The sequence below is a fragment of the Sphaerodactylus townsendi genome, linkage group LG01 (genome assembly GCF_021028975.2).
Source record: "Sphaerodactylus townsendi isolate TG3544 linkage group LG01, MPM_Stown_v2.3, whole genome shotgun sequence".
Lineage (NCBI taxonomy): Eukaryota > Metazoa > Chordata > Lepidosauria > Squamata > Sphaerodactylidae > Sphaerodactylus > Sphaerodactylus townsendi.
In genome coordinates, this window is record NC_059425.1 from 47,836,011 (window position 1) to 47,861,201 (window position 25,191).

The 25,191-nt window shown below is 45.0% G+C and overlaps 1 protein-coding gene across 1 annotated transcript in view; it reads left to right on the forward strand.

The window, feature by feature from the left end:
- Nucleotides 1-20,561, forward strand: part of LOC125438817 (solute carrier family 22 member 7-like) — a 31,451-nt gene extending 10,890 nt beyond the window's left edge. The window contains exons 3-10 of the mRNA XM_048507398.1: nucleotides 4,964-5,118; nucleotides 5,919-6,087; nucleotides 8,494-8,617; nucleotides 15,492-15,613; nucleotides 15,709-15,923; nucleotides 18,138-18,246; nucleotides 18,587-18,793; nucleotides 20,450-20,561. Of these exons, the coding sequence (XP_048363355.1) occupies nucleotides 4,964-5,118; nucleotides 5,919-6,087; nucleotides 8,494-8,617; nucleotides 15,492-15,613; nucleotides 15,709-15,923; nucleotides 18,138-18,246; nucleotides 18,587-18,793; nucleotides 20,450-20,519 (1,171 nt within the window). The 3' untranslated portion in view covers nucleotides 20,520-20,561. The remainder of the gene's footprint in view (nucleotides 1-4,963; nucleotides 5,119-5,918; nucleotides 6,088-8,493; nucleotides 8,618-15,491; nucleotides 15,614-15,708; nucleotides 15,924-18,137; nucleotides 18,247-18,586; nucleotides 18,794-20,449) is intronic.
- The last annotated feature ends 4,630 nt before the right edge of the window (nucleotides 20,562-25,191 follow it).

Genomic DNA, 25,191 nt, shown 5'->3' on the forward strand with positions numbered 1-25,191 from the left:
CAAATCAATTGTAGAGGCTGCAGCAGTACATGCTCAGATGCAAACATGCAGCTCATTACTCATGGTAAGTGTCAGTGATGTGTGCCCCGCATTCCTTTGGGAATGGAAAGGCACCCCTCCCACACATCTATAGGGCTGGCGGGTCATGATCCTTTACCTGGGAGTAAGTTTGGTTGGTGGCAATGGGTGTCGCCTCTGAGGAAAACCCTCTGACGGGTGCGACGCAGCTTCATCTTAAAAAAGTATGTCATAGTTTGCTGTACTGAGCTTACTCCTGAGTAGCCATGCCTAGCCTTTTGGTTTCTCTTAACTGTAACTGCAGTATGTCTAGGGAATCTAGGGTGCCTGGCCCCTCCCTCCCCGCCCTTGCAAAGTCAGCCTCTCCCTCCCTCTCTTCCCTCCCCCTCCCCTTTCCTTGTGAAATGCCACCCTCCCTCCCTCCCTTCTCCCTCCGGCTTAGGGTGGGTGGGTCATATCAAGATGCTGGGCCCCCTGCCTCCCCTCCCTGGCATGCAACCCCCCCTCACTGTCTCCCCTCCCTCACTTCTCTGCCCTTGCATGCCACCCCTCTCCCTCCCTCCCTTCCTTTTCTCCTCTTGCTAGGGGTGGGTGGGTCATCCATCAAGATGTTGGGCCTCTGCCTCCCCTCCCTTGCATGCCACCCCTCACTCTCTTCCCTCCCTCACTTCTCTTCCCTTGCATGTGCCACACCCTCCCTCCCTCCCTTCCCTTTCCCATCCGCTAGGGTGTGGGTGGGGCCCATATCGTAAGATGTAGGGCCATTCCTGCCTCCCCTCCCTGTGCATGCCACAGCTCACTCTGTCTCCCCCCCTCTCTCATCTCTCTTCCCTTGCATGCAGCTCCCACTGTCCCCTTTTCCTCTCCCTCCCTCTCTTCCCTTGCATGCCACCCAGTGGCCTGGGATCCAAAAATTTTAGTGTCAGGGTTCCATGGTGGCGGGATTCAAACCCTGCATGGTTTTACGCCAATGGGGCTGGGTGGGGCACGACCGGGCGCGGCCGGCCATTCCAGGGCGGGCATTACTGGGCGGGGTTGCGGCAAGGGACGCAGCCACTGTGCCGGTCCTTGGGTGAAAACGGGAATCGCACGCGAGGCTTGAAGGCTGCCACGCCACACTGGTGCACCTCCTTGCTAGGGACTGTTTTTCCAAGTGCTCCCAGCACTACTTCTGATGTAGAAGGGGCGCAAATCCAAGGCAAAAATCACGCGGACAAAATCTCAACACAACAATTAGTGTAAACCCTCTCGGCACAGCCACACACAACAATTAGGGGTAACCTACTCCTTTGGAACCTCTGAGAAAACCTGCTGGATCCTGCCCTGATACTCACCCCTCCCTCTCAGTGGCAGTGGGAGGTTAAGAGCTCGTGGTATCTAATCTTGAAGCTGAACTGGGTTTGATTCTCCGCTCTGTCAGCCTGAGCTGTGGAGGCTTATCTTGGGAATTCAGAGTAGCCTGTACACTTCCACACACACGCCAGCTGGGTGGACCTTGGGCTTGTCGCCGAAGCTGGAGCTTCCTCTCTCAGTCCTGCACTCCTACCTCACAGGGTGTTTGTTGTGAGGGGGGAAGGGCAAGGAGATTGTCAGCCCCTTTGAGTCTCCTACAGGAGAGAAAGGTGGGATATAAATCCAAACTCCTCCTCTTCCTCTTCCTCTTCTTCTCCTCCTCCTCCTCCTCCCCTCTCCCTCGTGTGTATGCGTGTGTATGTGTTTCACTTCCACTCGAGTTACTGCCTATGTGCTGTTTCCACTCAGCTCATCTTTTGGCTACATCTTGAGTGAACATTCTAAGGGCACTCAACACATTCTAAGTGGTGACAGTTACACACAGGCCCTCCCTGTCCCTTCACTCTCAGGGAAAGTTTTCAGGGAAAAGGCAAGTGCATACCTGGGCCAGGTATGAAATTTCAGGTATGTGAACATCTGAAAACACTCTCGCCTGACTGACTATAGTGGCTGGGAATTTTCAGAGGAATTGGCCCAGCAGTTACTGAGGTACCCTGTCATCAACACATACACTGTTAGCTTTTTATATATATAGATTGCTTTCTGGTTCAGCACTGAATTGGTTCAGATTGTTTTTGCTAGTCCAGTAGGAATGAAGATAGTTCAATTTGGTGGGCAAACTTCTGCCCCCATGTTTCATCCTCTGTGCCTGCTCAGCAACTGGAGAAAAAAAGAGTGTGGGTAGGTGATTGTATGGGTGCCGGCAGAACTGCTCCTGTGTGGGCAGGGGAAGGTGGGAAGGAGCAGAATAGCCAAACAAAGTAAAATACAAACAAAGTAAAACACTGCTTTGTTTTTCCTGCAATGTTTTTCCTGTAATGTACGGTTTGACACGAAGAGACCAAACGTGTGCAAAAGGTCATAGCGTCACTTCCCAGTGAGCACTTGGAAGTGGTTTTACATAATCCATGATGTTCTAGGAACTTCCTCTAATTGAAAGAATTCCTAGAGAGTCTCAGACCCTGTGGCATTGCTTCCCTGTGCTTACCTGGAAGTGACATAATGGCATCAGTGCCACTCTTCATCCCCAGGTTCTGTCCTCTTATTATCTTGGCAATTGCCACCACATGGCTGGCAACTCCAGATGGAAAATGTGTGCACATATTCCTATTACAACTTTTAATTACAAAATGTAATATTTTACTCACAGACTTTAGGCTGCTTGGGAATCAGTCCTAAATTACATTGCACTGAGTTCAAGAAACACCTGTTCTGTGCACTTGCTTTAGTGATGCCAGCCACCATGTAGGACCTGGGGCTCTCCTGAAATCGCAGCTCATCTCCAGAATACAGAGATCAGCTCCCTTGGATATGGTGGATGCTTTGGAGGGTGGGCTTTATGGCACTGTACCCAACTGAGGTCCAGCTCTTCTTCTAGTTCCATCCTCAAATCTCCAGGAGTTTCCCAGCCTGGATCTGGCTACTCTACCCCCCACCATCCCCTGCTGATAGCCAGGGGCAGGGGAAGGATGGGGGCTGGGAAAGGGGGAAACCCTAACCTGCCTGGAAGTCTTAATTCACAATACTGTTCACAATCCACTGCTGTGAAAAATGTTGAGTTATGGATCCTTAGTTTTCTCTGGAGGGATAGTATGGGTGGGTCCTGCTTTTGAAGCATTCTACATCCAAAGTTAGAGGCTGAGCAGCCATTGTTCTTTATGCATGTATGTGGGTGAAGGACGGGCAGTGTGGAGTAGTGGCTACAGTTGGTCTAGGATCTGGGAGAGGCAGGTTTGAATCCTCACTCTGCTGTGGAAACTGACTTTGGGCCAGTCAGGCACTCTTAGCCAAATCTACTCTCAACCAAACCTTGTGAGGATAAAAATAGAGTACTGGAAAACAACATAAGCCACTTGGGTCCCCATTGCAGGGACATAGAGGTTATAAATGAAGTAAATAAGGCAACACTAGAAACAAATATGATCAGCAGCAGATATCTGGCCAATTTAGTACAGTCCAACAAAAACTTAGATACAATTCCTTCACATTAAACTGGTGTTGTTAAACTCTCTTTTATTTCAATTCATAGCCAGCCTCAGCAACCCTTCAAAGTCTGCTCACCCCCTCCCTGAAACCTAATAAGTGTTACTTTCATGACTAGAGCCTGTTTAAAATTTATTTGAAAGAAGCTGAATGGGGGAGATAACTTGGTTGCCTTTTTTCTTTACCAGCAAAAAATAGCTGCTTTGCAGAGCTAATTTCTCTCAGAAAGCTGATGTGGGGAGACAGGGGTTATTTCCCCCTTTTCCTCAGTCCTGCCTAATCAGCTTTTCACTAACAGGAGTCTAGAGATTTGAATGCTTTCACATCCCAGCTGCTGGAGACAGGTAACTTCCCATTGCTATACCCATTAACCCACAAACTACCAGAATATGTCAAAACCCAGGAACAGAAGAGGTTCTCCATTTTGTGTAATAGTTTGGGTGCAATTAGCATTGCCATCTTAGTCTGGCCATTCTCTCTCCGTTTAATGTAGTTTATAGGGTTATTAAAAGTATAAATTGAGACAATTCCCCATTATCCGCTATTATCAGCTCCTTGAAGGAAAGGTATGATTTTTCAAAAATGGACAAATAGTTCCAGAAAGCATTCTTATTAGAAAGAAATTAATAGGGTTGTCAACAGGTTTGGTGAAAAATGGGCTGAAGGACAGCTTTATATGTAAAAAAAACAGTTGAAGCTTTTCATGACATGGAGATAAATAACATGGTAAAGAACAACTAATTTGGATTCCAGTCCAATTGCACCTGAGAGACCAACAAGATGAGCTTTCAACAGTCAGAGTTCCTCCTCCTCAGCTACATGACAAAGCTCATATCTCCCAATATTATGTTGGCCTCTTAGGTGATACTGAACTTGATTCTAGCTATTCCACTGCAGACCATCAAGGGCTACCTTCTGAAAATATCTCCTTTAGCTTCAGAAATTGGGACACAGCATATTTCTCCAGGCCAGTTGACAACTCTAGGTGTTACAACACACTCACAAAATAGAACCGTAGTGGATACTCCCACATAATCTTTGCTGTAGTATCTTTCTTTTCTGTATGGAGGAATCCTCTATGTTGCTTCTATTCATGTGTTGCTTCTATTCATGGAGACACTCTATTTCTTTGTTGGGGAAAGTTCAACATGGAAAAGATATGAAAGGGCCAATTTCAGATTGGCAGTAGCTCACAACCAGTGGTGTGATCCAAAATTTTAATAACAGGTTCTGATGGTGGTGGGATTCAAACAGTGGCGTCGCCGCACACACACACCTCCAGTCCCTATTGGGCAGGGAGGTTGCTTTTGTAACCCCTTCTCGGCACTCAGAAAAAATTAGTAACCACTTCTAGAGAAGTGGTGAGAACTGGTTGGATCCCACCTCTGCTCACAAACATACCTATTGTCATCTAGATAACCTAGAAAACAGTTTCTCCATTGTGCAACAGGTTTGGCCGGAAGACCATGCTCCTGGTATCATATGTGTGCACTCTAGTATTTGGGCTGGTGAGTTTTGCTTCAGTTACGTACAGCATGCTGGCAGTCACACGGACTCTTACTGGGATAGCAATCTGTGGACTTTCTCTCATCGTTGCACCTCTGGGTAAGCACAACTGATTTAAAAGATCTGAGAAGCTGTAGTAAGCAGACCCCAAGACAGAATCCTTTGTAGAAAGTATAGCACCAAGTCTCCTATTTCACCAAGGAGGTTGCTGGAATCTAGTGTCTGGCAAAGTTTTCAACATCCTAAAAAACTGTGCTTTTTTCCCCTTAAAAAAGAGAACAAAGTTTCTAGCCAATATAGTTGCTGAGAAAAGTCTTGAAAAGTATAAGGGCTGCACAGGGCTTCCAGAAGCCAGTAAGAGCTCTGATGCCCTTGGGGGGGTGGGGGTGGGGGTTATAGTTCAGTTGCGGAACACATATTTTGCACTGAACCTAAATTCATGGTTTCATATCTTGATGTCTGGGAATGATATTGGCCTGAAACTTTGTAAAAGTTCTGCCAATCATAATCAAGTGCATGGACCAATGATTTGATTTGCTATGAGGCACCTCCCACCACCTCATGAGTGGCTATTGGCCCTGCAGCTGGTTTCTATATAGCTTTCCTTTCAACAGTTGTGGGCAAACGGCCAGTATAAGGTTGAGTCCTTAAGAAGAGATTGATTTTGGATTAGTGCAGAGGCAGGAGGAGAAGGTGGTTAACCTCAAATGCCAGCTGACCAGGCCTTTCTTTCTGAATACTGCCCACATTCCCTGATTCCCAATATGAATTCTGTAGAAAGTGCTTAGATGAAGGTTAGTAAATAATAAATGTGCCATTAGATTGCTGTGGGGCCAGGAGTTCAGGTTTTTACAGAGGCAATGATGTGTATGGATTCTTGCTCAACGCTTATATTCCAGGCATGGAATGGGTGGACATACATCATCGCTCTTGGTCTGGGATCATGACCAGTCTCTTCTGGAGTATAGGAAACATGTTTCTTGCTCTGATTGGCTACCTGGTACGGGACTGGCGCTGGCTCCTTCTCACAGTCACTCTGCCTTGTGTACCAGGCATTATCTCCATGTGGTGAGTGGATGTTAACACTATCCCCTTGTATGTGCATGCAATACTGAGGGAATCTTTGCATTTCCATTCTAGTAAGGCACGTGTGAGGAAAGTCAGCGCATACTGATTTCTGACTGTAGCAATCTATGAAGCACAAAAAAAGGAAGGGGAACAAAACTTAACCCTATAACACTAGAATTAAGTACCTGAAAAATTGAAATTGATGGAAATCATCAAAATATATTAAGGGCCTGTAATAGCCTACATTAGAAATATAGTACTGCACATAAATAAAATAAATGGGTCCTATTTGTATTATTTATGTGCAATACAATATTCTAATATAGATTATCATGAGCCCTTAATATATTTTGATGATTTTAATATTATTTATATACACACACATTCAGCTTATAAAGCACCTGCAAATTCATGGCATATGCATTTATTAGTATACACTAAGAAAATCTGGTAGAATACATGTGATTCCCCATGGTTTTAATTAGGAAGTACGTGATTGTATGTTACATACCCCTATGTTGCTTTGTATATGAAGAAATAAATGGCACGCTAACATGCACAGTTTCTGGGATGATCAAAGATCTATTACCTAACAGAATCTGTACAGAAGCAGCCAAGGAAGAAACCTTGCCCTAAGCAACCTCTCCTGCTGCTTGAAACTTGCTTCCTGGAGTTGACCGGGAACCCAGTACACATTAAGAGAAAGGTGTTAATCTGTATCCAGCTCATTTGATATAAAAAGAAATTAGCTATACAGCAGTTTGGACTAAATGTGCTCAGGGTCTTGATTAAACGATGCACACCAATGGTTCATGAAATGGTCCTTTTGCCAAAGAGAGTAAATGTCGAGTTAAACTAGAACTGGGTGCAGGGAGGAAGAAATTGTTACTTAACTGAAGTGAAAAGGCTGCAAGAAATGTGTTGTTGCTGGAACCTGGAAACCCACCTCTGCCTTCTGTGCTGTGTACATTTTTAACCTGGTCCTGCCTTTTTAACAAGCACAAAGTTCAGAATGTTTTAGACTAGAGGTTTGAGATTTGACTAGCTTTCTCCTGATATGTATTGTCGAAGGCTTTCATGGCTGGATTCAACTGGTTGTGGTGGATTTTCCAGGTTGTGTGGCCGTGGTCTGGTGGATCTTGTTCCTAACGTCTCGCCTGCATCTGATGCCAGCCACAGATGCAGGTGAAATGTTAGGAACAAGATCCACCAGACCATGGCCATGCAGCCCGGAAAACCCACCACAACCAATTTCTCCTGAGAGTTTTGAGGTTAACAGTGCAATCCTGAGCGTGGGGGTGGGGGTGGGAAAAGGGCTCAGGATGTGGTGTGACCCCTGCAATGCGGCTTAAGTGGCATCTATGCCAATGCAGGGGCACTTTTGCTTGCACTAAGGAGTTGCATGCCCACATGACACCTAGGCACCAACGCTGCCACTCTGCTAGCACTCCTCTGGTGCAGGAGCCCATGCCGATGCCAACTGGGACATTCCCAGGGGCAGATCTGACTTTAGTCAGCTTCCTGTGACCTTTGAGCCTAGGAACATCCCTTTTGCTGGAATAGACTTACAGCAGCAGAAAGGGTGGCACAGCTCATTGGGCTGCATAGGGGGCTTGCAGCACAGTCAGGGGAACTTAGCTGTTTTCTTGCTACCTGTACTTTTGCAATCGTCTTTGGAGGTGACAGGGCTGTAATGTGGCCGGCTGCCACCCTGTCATGATCAGCCCCTGCTTGATCCTGCCATGTTTCACCTCTCACCTGGGATGTGAGCACCTGCTTCTGTTCAGACCCCCATCTCCTTTTCTCAGACCTCTTATCAGCTTGTAAGCCACCTGCTATTGCAGGTCTCTCAGTAGTGTGGCATGTAGGTTGTGAGGGAAGGCGGCTTCTCCTTCCAGCAGATGGTGGGCCTGGAGAGGTCCCCCCACCACTTGGGAACTGGTCAGTGGGGCGGGGTGACAGGATGTAGGGATGATGTGGGGTATAACAGTGCTTGCAACATTGGCTATGCTTAGGTCTAGTAATAGAAGTCTAAATTCTCATTTCCTGATGCTGTTTCATAATAAAGTAATCAATTGAAACCAGAGCCTTGTTATTGAACAGTCTGGGGTACGCACACCCATCTAAACCTCCCTTCAGGAATGGGCTGTCTGAGAATGAACCTAGGGTTTTTCATCAAAACATCAGGAGAAAACAGCACATGCCTGCATGTAGTAATTTAGCCCCTTCATTTAGGAGTCTTTGTCAGCAAGCCTTTTGAAAAAGCCCAAGGTTTTTTCACACCCTGACCTGCAGTTCAGGGCTTTGTTTCATAAAAGCGTGGGCAGGAGACTGCATGGTTTTTCAAATTAATCTGGAGCATAGGACAATAGAGGAGAGCTCCAAATTCTTTTTTGCTTTTAATAGGTGGCTTTCAGAATCTGCCCGGTGGTTGTTGACCAAAGGGAAGCTAAAGCAAGCTCACAAACAGCTGCAGCTGTGTGCTAAGATGAATGGACGGAAGGACTTTGGTGCCAAAATAAATCTGGAGGTGAGACGAGGGCATCATGGCTGAAGAACAACAAAATAGGTCTAATCTGAATAACCTGTAACTCCTGCTGGCAGGAGATTGCTCACTTTGGGCACTGGAAGGTAATAACCTCACTGCCCTCTGGCACGAGCCACATCGCCAGTTGATTGCCTGATTTTCAGTCTTTGGGGGTAGCTAGTTTTTGTTTGACAGCCTGGGTTAAATGTTTGGGAAGAAACCGCCATGAGAGTGCTCTATCCTGGTTTGGCTCCATATATATAGCTCAATCCTGTGTAAACATAGACATCCTAACTTCAATGGGGTTAGGTGTGCCTGATTCTAAACTGGATTTGGATTCTAATGTGCCACACTGCGTCTTCACAGTAGTTTGATTCCTGGCCCAGTGCTGGAACACACGTATAATAGTGATACAGTCAAAATCAATTCTATCCAGATTAAACCATAACAGTGCGACAGTAGGGTCCCCGATGCTTGTGTGACCAAGTCCCATTTTTCAACTGTCATATTAGGGACTGGTCAATTTAAAATGTCAGATAGCTGGATTTCTTTTGTAGAAATCTTTTTGATTTTATTCTGTGATTGAATTCCTTTGTCTTTCCCCCCTTAATTTGCATGAACTTTGTACTATAGAGACAAAACTAGAAATGTTTATTGTAGTTTAGCGGCCCAGTCCAGGGGGGGTAGGGGTTTGGTTTTGTGGCTGTTGAAGATCATGCAGCCGTGGCGCCTCCAAAGAGGAATGGGGAGGTGTGGCAAGAAAGAAAAAAAAACCCACAACATTCAGCAAAGGTCCGAAATTATAATTCAACAAGCTGCACAATTTTACTGGTGTAAATCGCTGGCGGCAAAAGGCAACAATTCTGGGCTGAAGCTGACTAAAGCTGGCTCCACCCCCTGGGAATACTCCCATCAGTGCGAGCATGGGCTTCTGCAGCAGAGCAGCACCCATGCAGCAGCAGTGTTCATGCCCAGGTGCCACGGAGCTGCATGGCACTCCAGCATTAGTGCCCTCTCACTGATATAGGTGCCACTTACACCACCTGGATTGGCAATGACACTGGTGGCAGGGGTCATGCCATTCCACAGCCCTTTCACCCCTCCCCCCAATGGATTGCACTGTAATACTCTTATATATTTTAAATCTAAAACAATGTTTGGATCCAGAGTAAATTTTCCATCAAAAGAATGGATTTCCTTTCTCCCCCCTTCTACTACAACCCACCAGTCTCCCTGAAATGCTGCTCCCAGGACACTTGGGACCCTGAGCAACGACATCAGGGAGGTCTGCAGCAGGAAGGGGAAATGGCCTGTAGATCGGGCGCTTTGATGTTTGATGTTTTAACTGGTATGTAATTGAAATTGTTTTCAAGTTTTCAAGTTTTAAGTTAAGTTTTAATGAACTAAGCTGCACCCTTGTAATTGATATGTTTTGTTGATTGTTGTTGAACATGCAGCTATTCTGTGAGCCGCCTCGAGCCCTCTGGGGGGGAGGCGGCTTATAAATCTCATAATAAATAAATAAATAAAATAAATAAATTAGTGGAAGCAGCCAATCCAACGTCGCTCATGAATTTTTTAAAAATGTGGTCTGTGGAATTTAACATTCTGAAAATTTTGTCAGCCAGAAAGCACCTGGTGAAGTAGGTCCTGCAGTACTTAGATAAGTCCTCCTCAACTACTGTGTGGCTGTAGCGAATATATTTTGTGTTGTGGGATGTTTGTGACAACTCTGTTCTTTTCATACAGTTCAGTGTTTTAGACTGCCTTAGTTCCTTTCCTCTGGGACTTGAAGTGGACAAGAGTAGAGGAAAAGAAAGTTTTTGTTACTACAGCTCCACACAGAGAAAGAACTTGTTAAACTATGCTCTTTTTTTATTTCCCTCATTATTCTAGGGCTGCCAGCGTGAGACTGGCAACCAGAGGGATATTCAACTCCAGTCATGAATAGACGTGATGTCAGTTTGTCCCTGGGAACACTGGCACTAGCTGTCACTCTGGTTTAACCACAGAGTTTTGACTAAATTTTTTATGGTTAACATGCTGAGGCCACTTCTGTGGTATCGGTGCATCAGGATGTTGGTGTTCATCCTCCTCCCCTCCAATTCCCCTTCCATTTTCTCCTCCTACCCATCTAAGAAGTGGAAGGAACAGCCTGCTAGGGATGGAAATTCTGCCACCCCCAGAAGGCATATGGCAACAGTGCCTTATTCTGATGCCAGCATTAAGAACACAGCAGGTTCGGGCAACCACAACTGGATTTATGGTCAATCATGTTGCATAGTTTGACCCTGACTATCTGAGAAACTTCTGGTATTCCTAATGACTGAAGGAGGAAATGGCAGAACTATCATTTGCTATAGCAATGTTTTTGACTTGGATGAGCAGTCAAGGAATCCCCAAGGACAGCATTTGAGGGGGCATTTTGGGGTTCAGCAGGGTATGTGTGAGAAAGTTGGACTCTATGAGCAGAAATGCTTCTGCCTATGAGTCCAATCTGTAATTTTTATATTATTTGAACCCCAGAGCAACCTGTTTCCACTGGTACACAACTTGCCCCTGGCTAGTCAATTTTCCTCATTCCTGTCAACTTCTCCATTTCCTTAAGACTTTCCTCATTCCCAGTTCTGTTAAAAACTGCAGACCCTCAGCTTCTTCACACTTATGTCTTTTGGCTAGTTTCCCTTGCAATGAAAGCTTCAGCTCTGAGTTGTTCGCTGTTGCCCTCCTCTGGAGGGTTTTCCTATGAAACATACAGCTTTGTCTCCCAATTGTAGTCCTTGCAATTCATCCGCTACCTCTCCAAACTGATAGTTTTTTTTCTTCAGGCGGAGTTATCACCACCTTTATTGTACAGTGGTTTAAAAAATAGCAATCAAAGTCTGATCAGTAAGGGTCGGGATTGATTTAAAAAATGTTTACAAACACCAACAGCAGATCTACAGATGGGGAAAAAGTAACCTTTCAGCAGAGGCATGAGGGACAGTCAGCCAAATCCCCCTCTCCAACCACAAATTCTAGGGCAATTTCAAAACATTTATCCAACTTTTTGAAAGAGATAAAGTTTTCAGGTGGAAAGCCAAATGTACTTTTTAACTATGAAAGGTCTGATGTCAGCAGACTTCAGTGAAACAATGCAAGTGTAATATGTTTTTCTTTCTAAATTAAGCCATGCATTTTTAGCGTATCATCAACAGGCAATTTGAAGGAAGGGAGTTTTATCCAAAATGGTGAGAGTCTGGCCCTTTTAGAATGAGGAATAAGTGAGAGCAGACTCTTAGCTTGGCAAAAAGGTCAGGCAAGCTTGGTGTTTTTGTTGCCTATGCATATGAAAGTCAACTTTTGCAAGAAAATCTGTGGAAGAGCAAATAAAATTTAACAATTTTATTTAGGGATAATTGGGGTACACAAGCACTTAGTAATCAAAGGAATATAAAGAATGTTGAGTGGATAGATTTGGAATAGATGAAGGGAATTGGGGAGTAAGGGTTATAGTCACCTGATCTTGGAGCAGAATGGTCTTATAAGAGCTGAGCAGCCCATGCTTCACTCTGGTAAAGGAAAGTACGAGTTGTGAGACAATATCAACAGAGAAGTGTCCAAAGATATTGAACAATGGTTGCTGGGAGAGCAGACTTCTTATAGGGAAAAAGGGACCCTCAGGGTTGTGCAGAGTGGCCCTTAATCTCCGGGGAAAGACAAGAGACAAACATCAACCTTAATGGTTTCAGTCATTAATCTAATGTGAGTCATTAGCTTAATGGACCAAGCTTGGGAATACCTGAAGGTGGGAGGAAACTGATGAAATTACAGTTTCTATGACAGTGTAAAAGAGGTGGTTGTTAGAGAGAGATTAGTCAGAGAAAGAAGCATTGGGCAAATCAGGGGTGTAATGCCCACTGGGCAAAGTGGGCAGTTGCCCAGGGCGGCCCCTTGTGGCGGGCGCCAAAAATGCAGGGTTCGTTTGTGGTTTTTTTGGTATTTTAGTGGGTTTTCTGTTTTTGGCCTGCAGGGGGTGCAGTTTTTAGGCTAGCAGCACCAAAATTTCAGGGATGTTTCAGGAGACTCTTATGATGCTATCACCCAGGTTTGGTGAGGTTTGGTTCAGGGAGTCCAAAGTTATGGACTCCTGAAGGGGGTGCAACTCTATGCTGGGGATAATTAGGAAAGGAATTGAGAATAAAACTGCAAAGATTGTCATGCCCTTATATAAAGCCGTGGTGTGACTGCACTTGGAGTACTGTGTTCAGTTCTGGTCGCCACATCTCAAAAAGGATATTGAAGAGATTGAAAAAGTGCAGAGAAGGGCAACGAGGATGATTGAGGGACTGGAGCACCTTCCTTATGAGGAGAGGCTGCAGCGTTTGGGACTCTTTAGTTTGGAGAGGAGACGTCTGAGGGGGGATATGATTGAAGTCTATAAAATTATGCATGGGGTAGAAAATGTTGACAGAGAGAAATTTTTCTCTCTTTCTCACAATACTAGAACCAGGGGGCATCCATTGAAAATGCTGGGGGGAAGAATTAGGACTAATAAAAGGAAACACTTCTTCACGCAACGTGTGATTGGTGTTTGGAATATGCTGCCACAGGAGGTGGTGATGGCCACTAACCTGGATAGCTTTTAAAAGGGCTTGGATAGATTTATGGAGGAGAAGTCGATTTATGGCTACCAATCTTGATCCTCCTTGATCTGAGATTGCAAATGCCTTAGCAGACTAGGTGCTCGGGAGCAGCAGCAGCAGAAGGCCATTGCTTTCACCTCCTGCATGTGAGTCTCCCAAAAGGCAACCTGGTGGGCCACTGCGTAGTAGCAGATGAGCTGACCAGATGGACTCTGGTCTGATCCAGCTGGTTTGTTCTTATGTTCTTATGTGCCCCATCCCCCATTGTTTCCAATGGGAGCTAATAGGAGATGGGGGCTACACTTATGAGGATCCATAACTTTGGACCCCCTGAACCAAACTTTACCAAACCTGGGAGGTATCATCAGGAGAGTCTCTTACTGATACCACCCATGTTTTGTGAATTTTGGTCCAAGGGGTCCAAAGCTATTGACTCCCAAAAAGGGTGCCCCCATCACCCATTGTTTCCAATGGGAGCTAATAGAAAATGGGGGCTACACCTTTGAGGGTCCATGATTTTGGACCCCCTGAACCAAACCTCACCAAACCTGGGTGGTATCATTAGGAAAGTCTCCTAAAGGTACCCTGAAAGTTTGGTGGTGCTAGCTTAACAATTGCACCCCTGACAGCAGGCACCCCCCAAATTTCCCCAGATTTTCCTTTTAAACTCCCCTCCCTTTGGCATGGATTTAAAGGGAGAATCTGAAGTCCCCAGTTTAAACATTTACAGTGATGCTGTTTCAGGGTGGGGGAGAATCAACCCCAAAATAGCATCACTCATCGTTAAAGAAGCGAAACTGGGGAACCCCAGATTCTCCCTTTAAGGTGGATTTAAAAGGAGAATCTGGGCTCCCCAGTTTAATCACCACTGAAAATGATGCTGTTTGGGGGTGGATTCTAGCATCACTTGTTTAAACTAAGGAGCCCAGATTCTCCTTTTAAATCCACCTTAAAGGGAGAATCTGGGGTTCCAGTTTAAATAACATTGAAAGTGATGCTGTTTCCCCCAATTGGGGGGACTGGGTACAACACCATAAAATGTTTTCATAGCAGTAATAAAACATTTTGAAAGCATTTTGAAAATGTTTTCAAAAAATTATTTCTGCTGTGTGGCATGGCCTATTGCTGTGTTCAGATTTGTGAGTTGGGGCATGTTCTATAATGTGATGGTGACTTTGAAACGACCTGGTGTAAAAAATTATTGCTTGGTCATGGTGGGGGAGGGCGGCTGCCCATGGGTGTGTGTGCCAAACTCCAGTTTGCCTAGATATACCACTGGGCGTAGCTACAAAGAGGCTGAGGGGGGAGGGGGTGCGCATTGCACCGGGCACGCGCCTTGGGGGGGATCAAATTCAGGTTTTGCCCAGGGCTCCAGTTTGCCTAGTTATGCCACTGGGGTAAAAACAACACTGGCAGGAACATTTGGGGCAGATACATTTGCAAGTTCTTTGTCTTCATTGGGCGGATAGTTCAGGGCTGGAGACGGGAAGCAACAGCTTCCAAGGCTGAGGCATTGTGTGCTCTTAATCCCTTTAGGAAGAGTGAAGTGGCTCTTTGCAAGGCCGATGTGGGGGAGGGCAAGTCCAGACAGGATTTTACTGTGTCCTTGTCGGTACACTATCCAATGTAGAGAATGGGCTCCCCATTTTAGCACGGCACTGCTAGGCACCCCAAGAGTTGGCAGGATGAATACAGACACTGTTGTCTTAAAAGTAGGTTTCCCTAATCCACCATGGGTTGATCTGGTAACAGAAGGGGAAGGTGAAGTACAGATGCAAGGGATAGGGTGGTGGGGTCTTTTTAAACAACAATGATAGGCATTTGTCAGAAGAAAGGGGGTGAAGCATCAGTGTGGCTTTGTGGTGATGTTCAGAAATGGGCAGAACAAAATAACCATGGATTAAGGAACTCTACACTAAAATCAAGCAAGTGGAAATTGACCCCCCCCCCCAAAAGACTTTGCACAAAAAGTACAACTTAAAAATCTAGGCCCAAAGATTTAAAGGGCTGGACTTGTAGAAAATAACCATGTGTGGAAACAGTCCCTGAGACAAAAACCAGCGCAAGTTCTACATATGTATGTAAAAGTAGACTGAAGGATGTATGCAAAGAAAGCATGAAAAATCTGAACAACTGATCAGCTTTTCAGTTTTTGTACTGCAATATCAAATTTCTGGATGAAGATGAAATTCGCCATTTTCTGACAGGCTAGACAAGATGTGCAGCATTTAAACCCAGCATTTGTTCCTCAGATCCTGAGCAAAACAGCAGCGGCTGTGGCAGCAGCGGAAACATCAGGTGGAGCCTCGTCCTATGTTAGCCTGTTTCGAACGCCGATGCTGAGAAGGATCTCTGTGTGCATGGGGCTCTTGTGGTGAGGGATACTTTTCCTCATTCATGGATTTTCTGTACTTTGTGGGCCTGAGTCTGTACTTCCTTTGTGCATTCCTTTTTCTTTCCCACATTCAGGTTTGGGGTGGCCTTTTCCTACTACGGCATGAGCATGAACATCACAGGCTTTGGCTTGGGAAGGTACATGACCCAGTTTGTCTTTGGGATAATTGAGATTCCTGCCAAGCTCATTGTGTTCATTGCAGTGAACCGAATCGGGCGAAAGCAGTGCCAGGCTTGGGCTCTTATCCTAGCTGGGTTATGCATAGGAGCCAACATGGTCATCCCGACATGTAAGTAGGGCTCCTTTTAAAATTATGTGATTGTATTTATATTTAAAATATTTATAAGCCTGCCTCTCTCTCAGAAATCTGTGACCCACGGAGAGTAACAAGAATAACCATGAAAATACAATTAAGAACTGAGCCATAAGCCAACCATGGGATTCGTAAAACAGTTTGTCTAGTAAAAATTTGTACTGCTGCCTTTCTGTGATGTATCAAATGCCCTTCTAAAGTTCAACCCTACAGCTTTTCCTGAAAAAGACCTCTCTCTTGTATTTAGGGTTGCCATCTGCCTGGAGTAAAAAACATACCCTGAAATGGAACCATAATGAGATTTATTTACCAGATAACATTATGCCTCCATGTTACTATAATTTTTTGCCATCAAATCACAGCTGACTTATGGCAACCCCATAGGGTTTTCAAGGCAGGAGACTTTCAGAGGTGGCTTGCTATTGCTTTCCTCCATGTCACGACCTTGGTATTCTTTGGAGGTCTCCCATCCAAATACTAGCCAGGGTTGGGACTGAGAATGTGTGACTGACCCAAGGTTACCCAGCAAGCGTCCATGGCTCAAGTGGGGATTTGAATGGGTTCCTAGTCTCATACCTTAACTACTACACCACGTTGGCTTTCCATGCTACAAAAAGCTTCAACTGTCCATTTCTGCACATTAAGGCTAGATTAAAGGGACAGGAAATTTTTCTCCAGGCCTGCTCTAGTTGTATTCAATGAATATGCTTCATAATGGGGGCAGCCACTGAAAATGGCTGCAATTGGGTTGTATCTGACTATATGCTGTTCTAAGTGGAGACACAGGAAAACCTCTGGTGTGATAACTAAGGCTGCATCCTGGGTTCATACACAGAAATTCAGCTCTTCAAGAGCCAGCTTAGGAAGGAACTTTCATATCATATGTTTATCCCATCTTTTCTTCTAAGGAGCTCAGGGTAGTGTTCTTAAGGACTCCTTCCCTACTGTATCCTAAGCAGCATCAGGCTAAGAGACTGACTGATTCAAGTGAGCAGTTCCCTTCTCAAAGTCCAGCACTCTGACCACTACGCCGACTTGCCCAGAGGTCTATTTCCCAAAACATAAAACATACTGCAATAAGAGAAGGGACGCATGCAATCGCAAATAGAAAAATGTCAACATACACCTAGATTCTCTCATATCTAAGAGGCAAATTAAGCGCTAATAAACTTCAACAATCATTCATTCGTACTGCTGAAAACAAATGTTCTTCAATTAAAGTTGAATTATTTTTGCCCTTAAAAATACAAGACATTGATAAAATGAAAACGTGAGGGCGATCTGGCTGCAACATCTGTCACCCCATTGACCGCCAGGGTTGATTCGGCTGATCTGGCTGGCTAGGCAGGTGTCCCCTACCTCCCTCACCGCTCCATGTGCGTCCCTCCCGAAGCTGTGTGCTCGATGGAAGAGGATGACCATCCCAGAAAGAAGGAGTGTACCGTTCTTCGGATAAAATGAAAATAAACTTTTTTCTCACTGGAAGAAAACCTGAAGGCTCTGGAGAACATTATTCCAACTAGGCCAACATGATGTTTTCTAGTTGATAGCACCTTTCCAAGGCTAGATTCAGAGTTTTTTTTTCAAGCCCTGCTGCTTGAGGTCCTTTAAGAAGAGGTGTTAGTGTGGACCCTAGAACTATACACCTATCAAGGCTGACCTGAGCACTTCAGTCCTGTTAGGAGCTTTTGGTTGTGATGTATATCAGACACCAAATTGTAATCTTGTAACCTGTCAAACACTATTGAACTTATGAAGCTGCTGATGGTGTCAGGAACGCTTAGGCACTGAAAGTTCTTTCCCCATGCCTTCTATCTAGGTTCCTTTAACTGGAAATGCCAGGAATTGCTTTTAATTTGTTTAATCTGCAGTGAGTCCTAGAGCAAAGAGGGAATATAAAGGAAGTCGGCATTGCATGTTCAAACATCAGTCAGGTGCCAAGCACTGAAATCAGATATCAGTTAATGCCCAGTACAGATCTCAGATATTTTAGTGGATATTCACTTCAGCTAATCAGATTACTCACATTAGTCAGTTATTTTAAATGAGAATTACAATTATTACAACTATAACCAAATATAAAGTTATGTGCCAGCAGTTATCAAAATTCAGGTGTCACAAAATCTGAACATGTGCAACTGTTTTGATGGCAATTTTTATCTGCCACTTGTTCTATATTTCTGCTTCCAGCACTGGAGATTTTACGCTCTGTGGTAGCCATCATAGGGAAAGGGTTCTCTGAAGCTGCTTTCACTACGGTCTTCCTGTATGCACCAGAACTGTATCCCACTGTTCTCAGGTAAGAAGAAAAAGACCTTTGCATTCATAACTAACTCAGCTGGTTTGTCCCAGTACTCTCTAGATTGTAGTCTCTGTGCAAACCTGGTTAATAAACACCTCTGTGTCTCCTGACAGTTTCCTATTGAGAAATCCTCAATATCCAATAAGAAATGTGAATATTCTTTTGTTCAAGTCTTGACTCAATAGGCACCACTACAGTCCAACCTGTACTGATATATAATCATAGTAATCTGACTGCAGATCCACAAGAATAGATACATTGCGGAACAAGATTTCCTACAACATATTTATCTTATCCCTTGAAGGCACCTTTGGATTTGTCTTTGCTTTTCTTCTAGACAAAAAGGCCTTGGATACTGTTCCTTCATGGCACGTCTGGGTGGGTCTGTGGCTCCTCTCATCTTCCTGCTGGACACTGCATGGGAGCTTCTGCCCCAAGTGACATACTTCGTCATGGCAGTTCTGTGTGGTTCATCGGCCTTCCTTCTTCCTGAGACATTAAACATCCAGCTGCCAGAGACCATAGAAGACACTGAAAAGCAAAGGTTAGAACAAATGAAATTAAGCTGCTCATAGTTTTGGCAACATGAACAAAGAAATCGTGACAATTGTCAGCCAGTAGGAATAGTGAAAGACAGAAGGGGAAGACCGTCTGTTTATGGGAGCTACTTAATTTTTTTCAAGAGTCACCAGTCACAAAATGGAGGGTTGGTGGGAAGAACATAAGAACATAAGAAAAAGCCTGTGGGATCAGATCAGAGTCCATCTAGTCCAGCACTCTGCTACTCGCAGTGGCCCACCAGGTGCCTTTGGGGACTCACATGCAGGATGTGAAAGCAACTGCCTTCTGCTGCTCCCGAACACCTGGTCTGCTAAGGCATTTGCCATCTCAGATCAAGGAGGATCAAGATTGGTAGCCATAGATAGACTTCTCCTCCATAAATCTGTCCAAGCCCCTTTACATAAATCTGTCCAAGCCCAGTCACAGCGTGCTTGCTTCTACAGAATTTACAGTGTTTCAGAATAGTTTGGAAGGGTTTAGTTAAAAAGTAAAACACTAATAAAAATATAGTGGAATATGAATCTGCTGCACATTCTCTGGTGGCAGCAAAGATTCATTTGATGAGCCCACACATTAGTACTGTAGACATAGCAATGGCAAACTACTTCTGCATATCTTTTGCCTTGTAAATCTATGGGGTTGCCATAAGTCAACTGATTTGCTGGCACTTTCTGCCACCATCATCATGGTAAATTGACCGTGTGCCAGTTTCCTTCTTCAGTGATTAGGCTGTTATTTGGCAAATTTAAAAATACCCTTGTGTTAAACCAGTCAATACAAATAGTTTAGTTCCCTAATCCCTGCCACCCTACCCACTTGTCTTCTGCTCTCCACCATTTTCTTTGGTTTGAATTTAGTAGTATCTTAGAAAACAAAGATTTTTGGGATATAAGCTTTTGTGAGTCAAAGCTCCCTTTGTCAAATATCTGATGAAGGAAACTTTGACTCTCAAAAACTCAGACCCCCAAAAAATCTTGTTGGTCTTTCAGGAAATACTGGAGTGGAATCTTGTTGTTGTATTGCAGATATCAAATATGAGTACGAATAGAGATCCCCAAGTCCTTATATAGCAGTTGGGAGATGGGAGGGGTGTTGCAAAAAAGGGAGTCAGGCTGAAAGGGACTTAAAAAACCCAGTCTCAAGGCATTCCCTGTTTCCCTTGTGAGGCAAGAAAAAAATTGCCCATGCCGAGACTTGATGATAAAGAATCTGGATACACCCTTCTCCAACACTGGTGTTGTGTAACGCCAGGTCCATTAATAATAAGATCATGATACTATAAAATTACTTTGTAGCTCATAATGTTGACCTGGCATGTGTGACTCAGCCCACCAGGCTTCCTGGTCCTCCACCAATCCTGGATAAAAGGCCAGGGGTGAGGTGGGGGTATGTGTGTGGAGTGGCAATGTTAATCTGGGAGGCTTACTTTCAGTCCCAATCTCAATGATCTCCACTATTGATTGTGTGGACTTGGTGTGGGATGCCGTGGAGGGTTTGGGCATTTTGCTGGTCTACCAGCTGCCAAGCGTGCTGGCAGAGGCCTGAGGAAACTGCTTGAGGGCAGGGTGTTATTATATAAAATAAAGTGTCCACATATCAGCAAACAGGACCAGCCTTTTCCTCTGTTCTTTAATTGCAGCTTGAAAGGGAAGAAGCAGCTGCCTGGAGATGTATTCGAAGTCATGCCTCTGCATTCATTACAGAAATGATCTACCAAGAGTTTCATGCTGCTAGCAATGGGACAGCGGGGGCTGATGAAGAAATGATCAAAGACCATGTTGACTGCAGGCTCCGGGTTTTTTTTAATAGCAATAAACAGCTGCAACCTCATGTAGTGTCATTCCTCAGCATGGGAGTGAGAAGTGGGTACAGGTTATGGATTTCAGGAAATAGTGCTTTGTCATATAAACCATTAACCACAGGAGTTCTAGAAATTACAAGCAAAGCTCTGTAGGGCATTCCCTAACAGATGGTTGGCATGTTAGCTCATAATAAAAAAGCATAGCATATAATTTATTATATAGCGCATGGCACTTGGGATTCTAGATGCAGCAAGCAAAATAATATTTTCTTCCTTCTACATTTTTACACATCACATTCGAAACAACAAAATAGTATACATGTCTCAGAGCCATAACATGCAAAGACATGCCCATGGTTGTATGGAACAAACAATTATTTGGGCACCTATATTCTTGGGATCTTAGCCTATGTATTCTAAGGTCCACATTCAGATCTAACTTGGAAAAAAGAAGAGAGAAAAAGACTCTTAAACGAAAGAGTTTTTAAAAATATAAGCTACATTAATTTATGCAACACAATAGAGAAAAATGTATTGCTCTATTGTATTGCAGAATGGGGAAACACAAAATAGCAATTAAAACACAAACCTTTCCTTAGATTTGCCTGCCTACAAGGGAGAATGAACCTATAAAAGAAAAGGAGACGCAGGAGCCTGTCCCTGAAGAGAAGTGGGGGAAGAAAGGGAAGGTGTCCTCTGCAGTGAAGAAACTGCTTGGAACTGAAACTGACCAGGCAAGAGAGGGAGGTACAGAGGCAAGTCTGTGACTGACTGGAGAAATGAAATGAAAGAGATGAGGTGCGAACAGTAAGGCCAGGATAACAGGGACGTCCAACAATGACTGCAAAAGCTGGGACTGAAGGATACATTTTTATACATTTTTGTGTGAGATGAAATGGCATCTCTCCAAGATGATCATGCCTAAAAGATATCGTTTATCCACACGGTGGAGGGGAGTGTTCTCCTTGTGCACAGAGATTATCTAAAGTGGGCAGATTTGAAAGTTAGATATGACTTTGTACTTGTCATGGTTGGGGAAGGACAGGAATTTTCCTGTCTGGTCATTCAGATACTGATACATTCCTGGAATCACTCCTTTGCTTTTTGTCTAGACCCTAGATCATTAGTTAAGATCAAATTATCTGGGAGGAGGCTCTGAGGTTCTTGGGGGAAATGGCCCTTGACTGATGAGAGGCCTAAACTCATGGAGCGGACTTGCGTTAGGAGCAGGATCTGTGTGAAGTCCCCCACCCCCAGCATAGGTTTTATGCCATGAGTAGCCCATGTTTATTGGCCTGTGCGGAAGGGGCCTGAGTGATTAGAGTGCTTTTTTAAAAGTAGCTGGTAATCTCTCCATGACAGCAGAAAAGCCATCTGCACCAGAATGGGATGGTTCTGGCATGGAAACAATGGGGAATAATAAAATAATAATAAATATCAGGCCTCCAAAAGGCTCATCAGTATGACTCATGTCCTGGTTCAATGTATTCAGATCAAGGGAAATAACACATTCCCTGATTGCCAATATGTCATTGCACAACTTTTATGAGGTAACCATATATAGAACATTGTGAGATACACTAAATAACCCTGCTCTGCCGCTGACTTCCTGTTTTCATAATCAGTTGTGTCTTAAAGCTTTCTACCGTGTTTCCCCGAATATAAGGCATACCCATGAAATAAGACATAGTAGAGGTTTTGCTGAAGTGATCAATATAAGGCACCCCCCGAAAATAAGGCGTAGCAAAGTTTTTGTTTCGTCTCGCCACGGAACAGCAGAACACCGAGCAGGAAGCTGTGGAGCTGCCCCTGGAGGAAGTGCACCAGCAACAGCAACGTTTGGCTTTACCCCGCCTTTCTTTCCCATAGAAAGAAACCCGGGCCACCGAGGAAAGAGCATTTTGTGCACGCTGGGGAAAGGTCGTCGTACTTTTCTCCCCTCTCGCCTTCTACTCTGAAAAGCCACCTGACTCTTACAGGAGAGAAAGGTGGTTTATTAATCCAAACTCCTCCCTTCTTCTAGTAAGTTAAAACCCTTCTAATATTTTTTTTTGAGACGTTGCTGCCCGCCCCAGAGCTAGCTGGCCGAGCAGCAAGTGGGCATTTAACCTGCGCCTCGAGGGCCAGTCCAGCCTCTGTTTCTGGCTGGTGGGCTCGCCGGCGGCAGCGATGCAGCGCCCAGGCAATAGAGCAAGTGGCTGCTGCTGCCTTCCTCTCCCCTCCCCACGCCTGCAAGGCTCGGCTCACCTTGTGTTCTCGGCCGCTGCCCCTCCGGGCCAACCCTTGCTGCCTCCCGCCGCTGTTCTGCCCCTATCTCCCAGGAGGGATGATGACAGGGACGCCTGTTGTGCTGGAGGAGGTCGTCGGAGGTGCGGTCAGGAGCTTCACCAGCAATAATGCAGGGCTCCTCTTCTTCCTCCCCTCCGTTTACTGCGCCCGCTTCCACCACCTCCTCCCTTCCTTTCCCCACACCCTGCAAGCTTGCAAGCTCAGCTTGCAAAGACCCCAAAGTTGCAGCCTTCTCCCTGCACCCCACAACGGCCTGGGGCAAGCATCGTTCTGCGGTTTGCAAGCAGCGCTGGAAGGATCGTGGGTATTGCCCCTCCCATTTGCAAGCGGATGCCTGGAGATGCAAAACTGCGAACTTGCCCCGGCCTGGGTACGGTTGGCTGGAAGTTATCGCACGGCCGGGGTTTGTTTGGCAATGGGTCCTCCCCACCACCGGGCGCGCGGCTTGCAAGGCGCACCGGGTCAGTTTCTACGCACGGCTGAAGCGGGGAAGGGGACTAAACAGCTCCTAGCGGTGTTGTGGGATTCTGCAGCGCTTTTGCACTGCCAAGCGGCCAGTAGGAGAATTCCATGTACTTTTAGGCCCTGCGGAAGAAGCAAAGAGTGACTTTTGAGGTTTAGGTGTGGTTGTTCATGCAGGAGATGGAAAGGGCGGACGGGACTCTCTCAGGATTCTAGCAGCCCTAACCTGCAGCTCACTTCAGAGCCTAGCAACAGTCGCCTAAGCCCCGAGTCTTCTAAGAGGGAGTGAAGGCCGGGCTGTCAAGAAAGGGCGGATGGCGGACAGAGGCTGGCGGCGTGCAGCCAGTCCGGCCGGAGGACAGCTTAAAGCAGGAGGCGCTGGGGTGGAGGAAGGAGAGTGAACGGAGCAGGAGAAAGTCAGAAGGAAAGAGAAAGAGAACGGAGCAGAGAGGGAGCCGCAAAAACAGAAGAGAGAGAAATGCAGAGAAGACGAAGCAAGACAGGAGAGAACATAGAGAAACTGCAAGAAAAGGGCTACCAGGAAGGAAGGGGAATTGGAAGCCCCAGAGTCAGAAGGAGGGGAAAAGAGGAGGGTATCTAGGGAAGAGGCAAACCCTGGGTGGTGCCTCTTCAACAACTCCGGGACATCCTGCAGTCTGGAAGACGGGTGGGACAGCAATCACTCTGTGGCTAAATGTTCTTGCTGGTTTACAGACTCCCCTAAAACCGGGGCCCTGTGATTAGGACAAGACCACCCCAGATAGGGAAGGAGGGAAGGCACAAATTCTTGATAGGATTCACATTTTGTCTAGTTATGCTGGTTTGTGATGACAACTACTGTACAGTATATAATAAATGTTCATTTTTTTGTTCAACAATAAATGTGAATTCTTCTTCATGGAAAAATAAGACATCCCCTGAAAATAAGACATAGCGCATCTTTGTGAGCAAAAATTAATATAAGACACTGTCTTATATTCGGGGAAACAGGGTAATTATAAAAATTAAAGTGTTTATTCAAGATCTGAAGTTATTTAAGTGTAATACAAGGATCTTTGGCACCAGTCTCACTTCTTGTAGAAACTTTGGGAGCAATCTTAAACAGGTCTACTTAGAAGTAAGCCCTATTTTGTCCAGTGTGGCTTAATACCAGGAATGTGTTTTTAGGATTGCGGCCTTTACCACTGGGACTATTACTCTCTTACAAGCAGTCCTTAAATATGGCTAGCTGTGTGGCTTTTTGATACAGCCAGTTACAGTAAGAGCCACACCCACTTATAAAAAGGGGTGTAAAAAGTGATGAGACAGCTGCTGTGGTGATTGAACAATAGCTGGTAATTTCAATGGGCAGCGATGAAGAGGCAAGGCTGGGTAATCTGCTCTGCAATCTGATTAACTTTCTCAGTACTGGATAAAACTACCCTGCAATTTGTTTGATTACATGGTTCAGTGATGGGCAGGCTACTTAGGAATTTGATTAGACCTCTGCTCTGACTATATTAGTGTGACCATACATCTGCAGTGCAATCTAAGTTGCAAGTTCCATGTTATTTTGGGGAAAAAATACTACCCTATATGATAGCTAAACTTGCTGTTACTGCACAAAAACTGAACTAGCCATGAAAAGGAGAATATGACACAGTGCCTCCAAGGCAGATATGATTTCATTGATTCTTTCACTGGACGGAGTTGTTAACTTCTTTTCAAGTTATTTATTTAATTCATTTCATTAATCAAGTTAGTGGACTAAGCTTTGGTTAAACATACCAATAAACTCTGAAGTGTCTTTGGTGTTCTTTCCTCCAAACGAAAACGACCTTGCAAGTAGT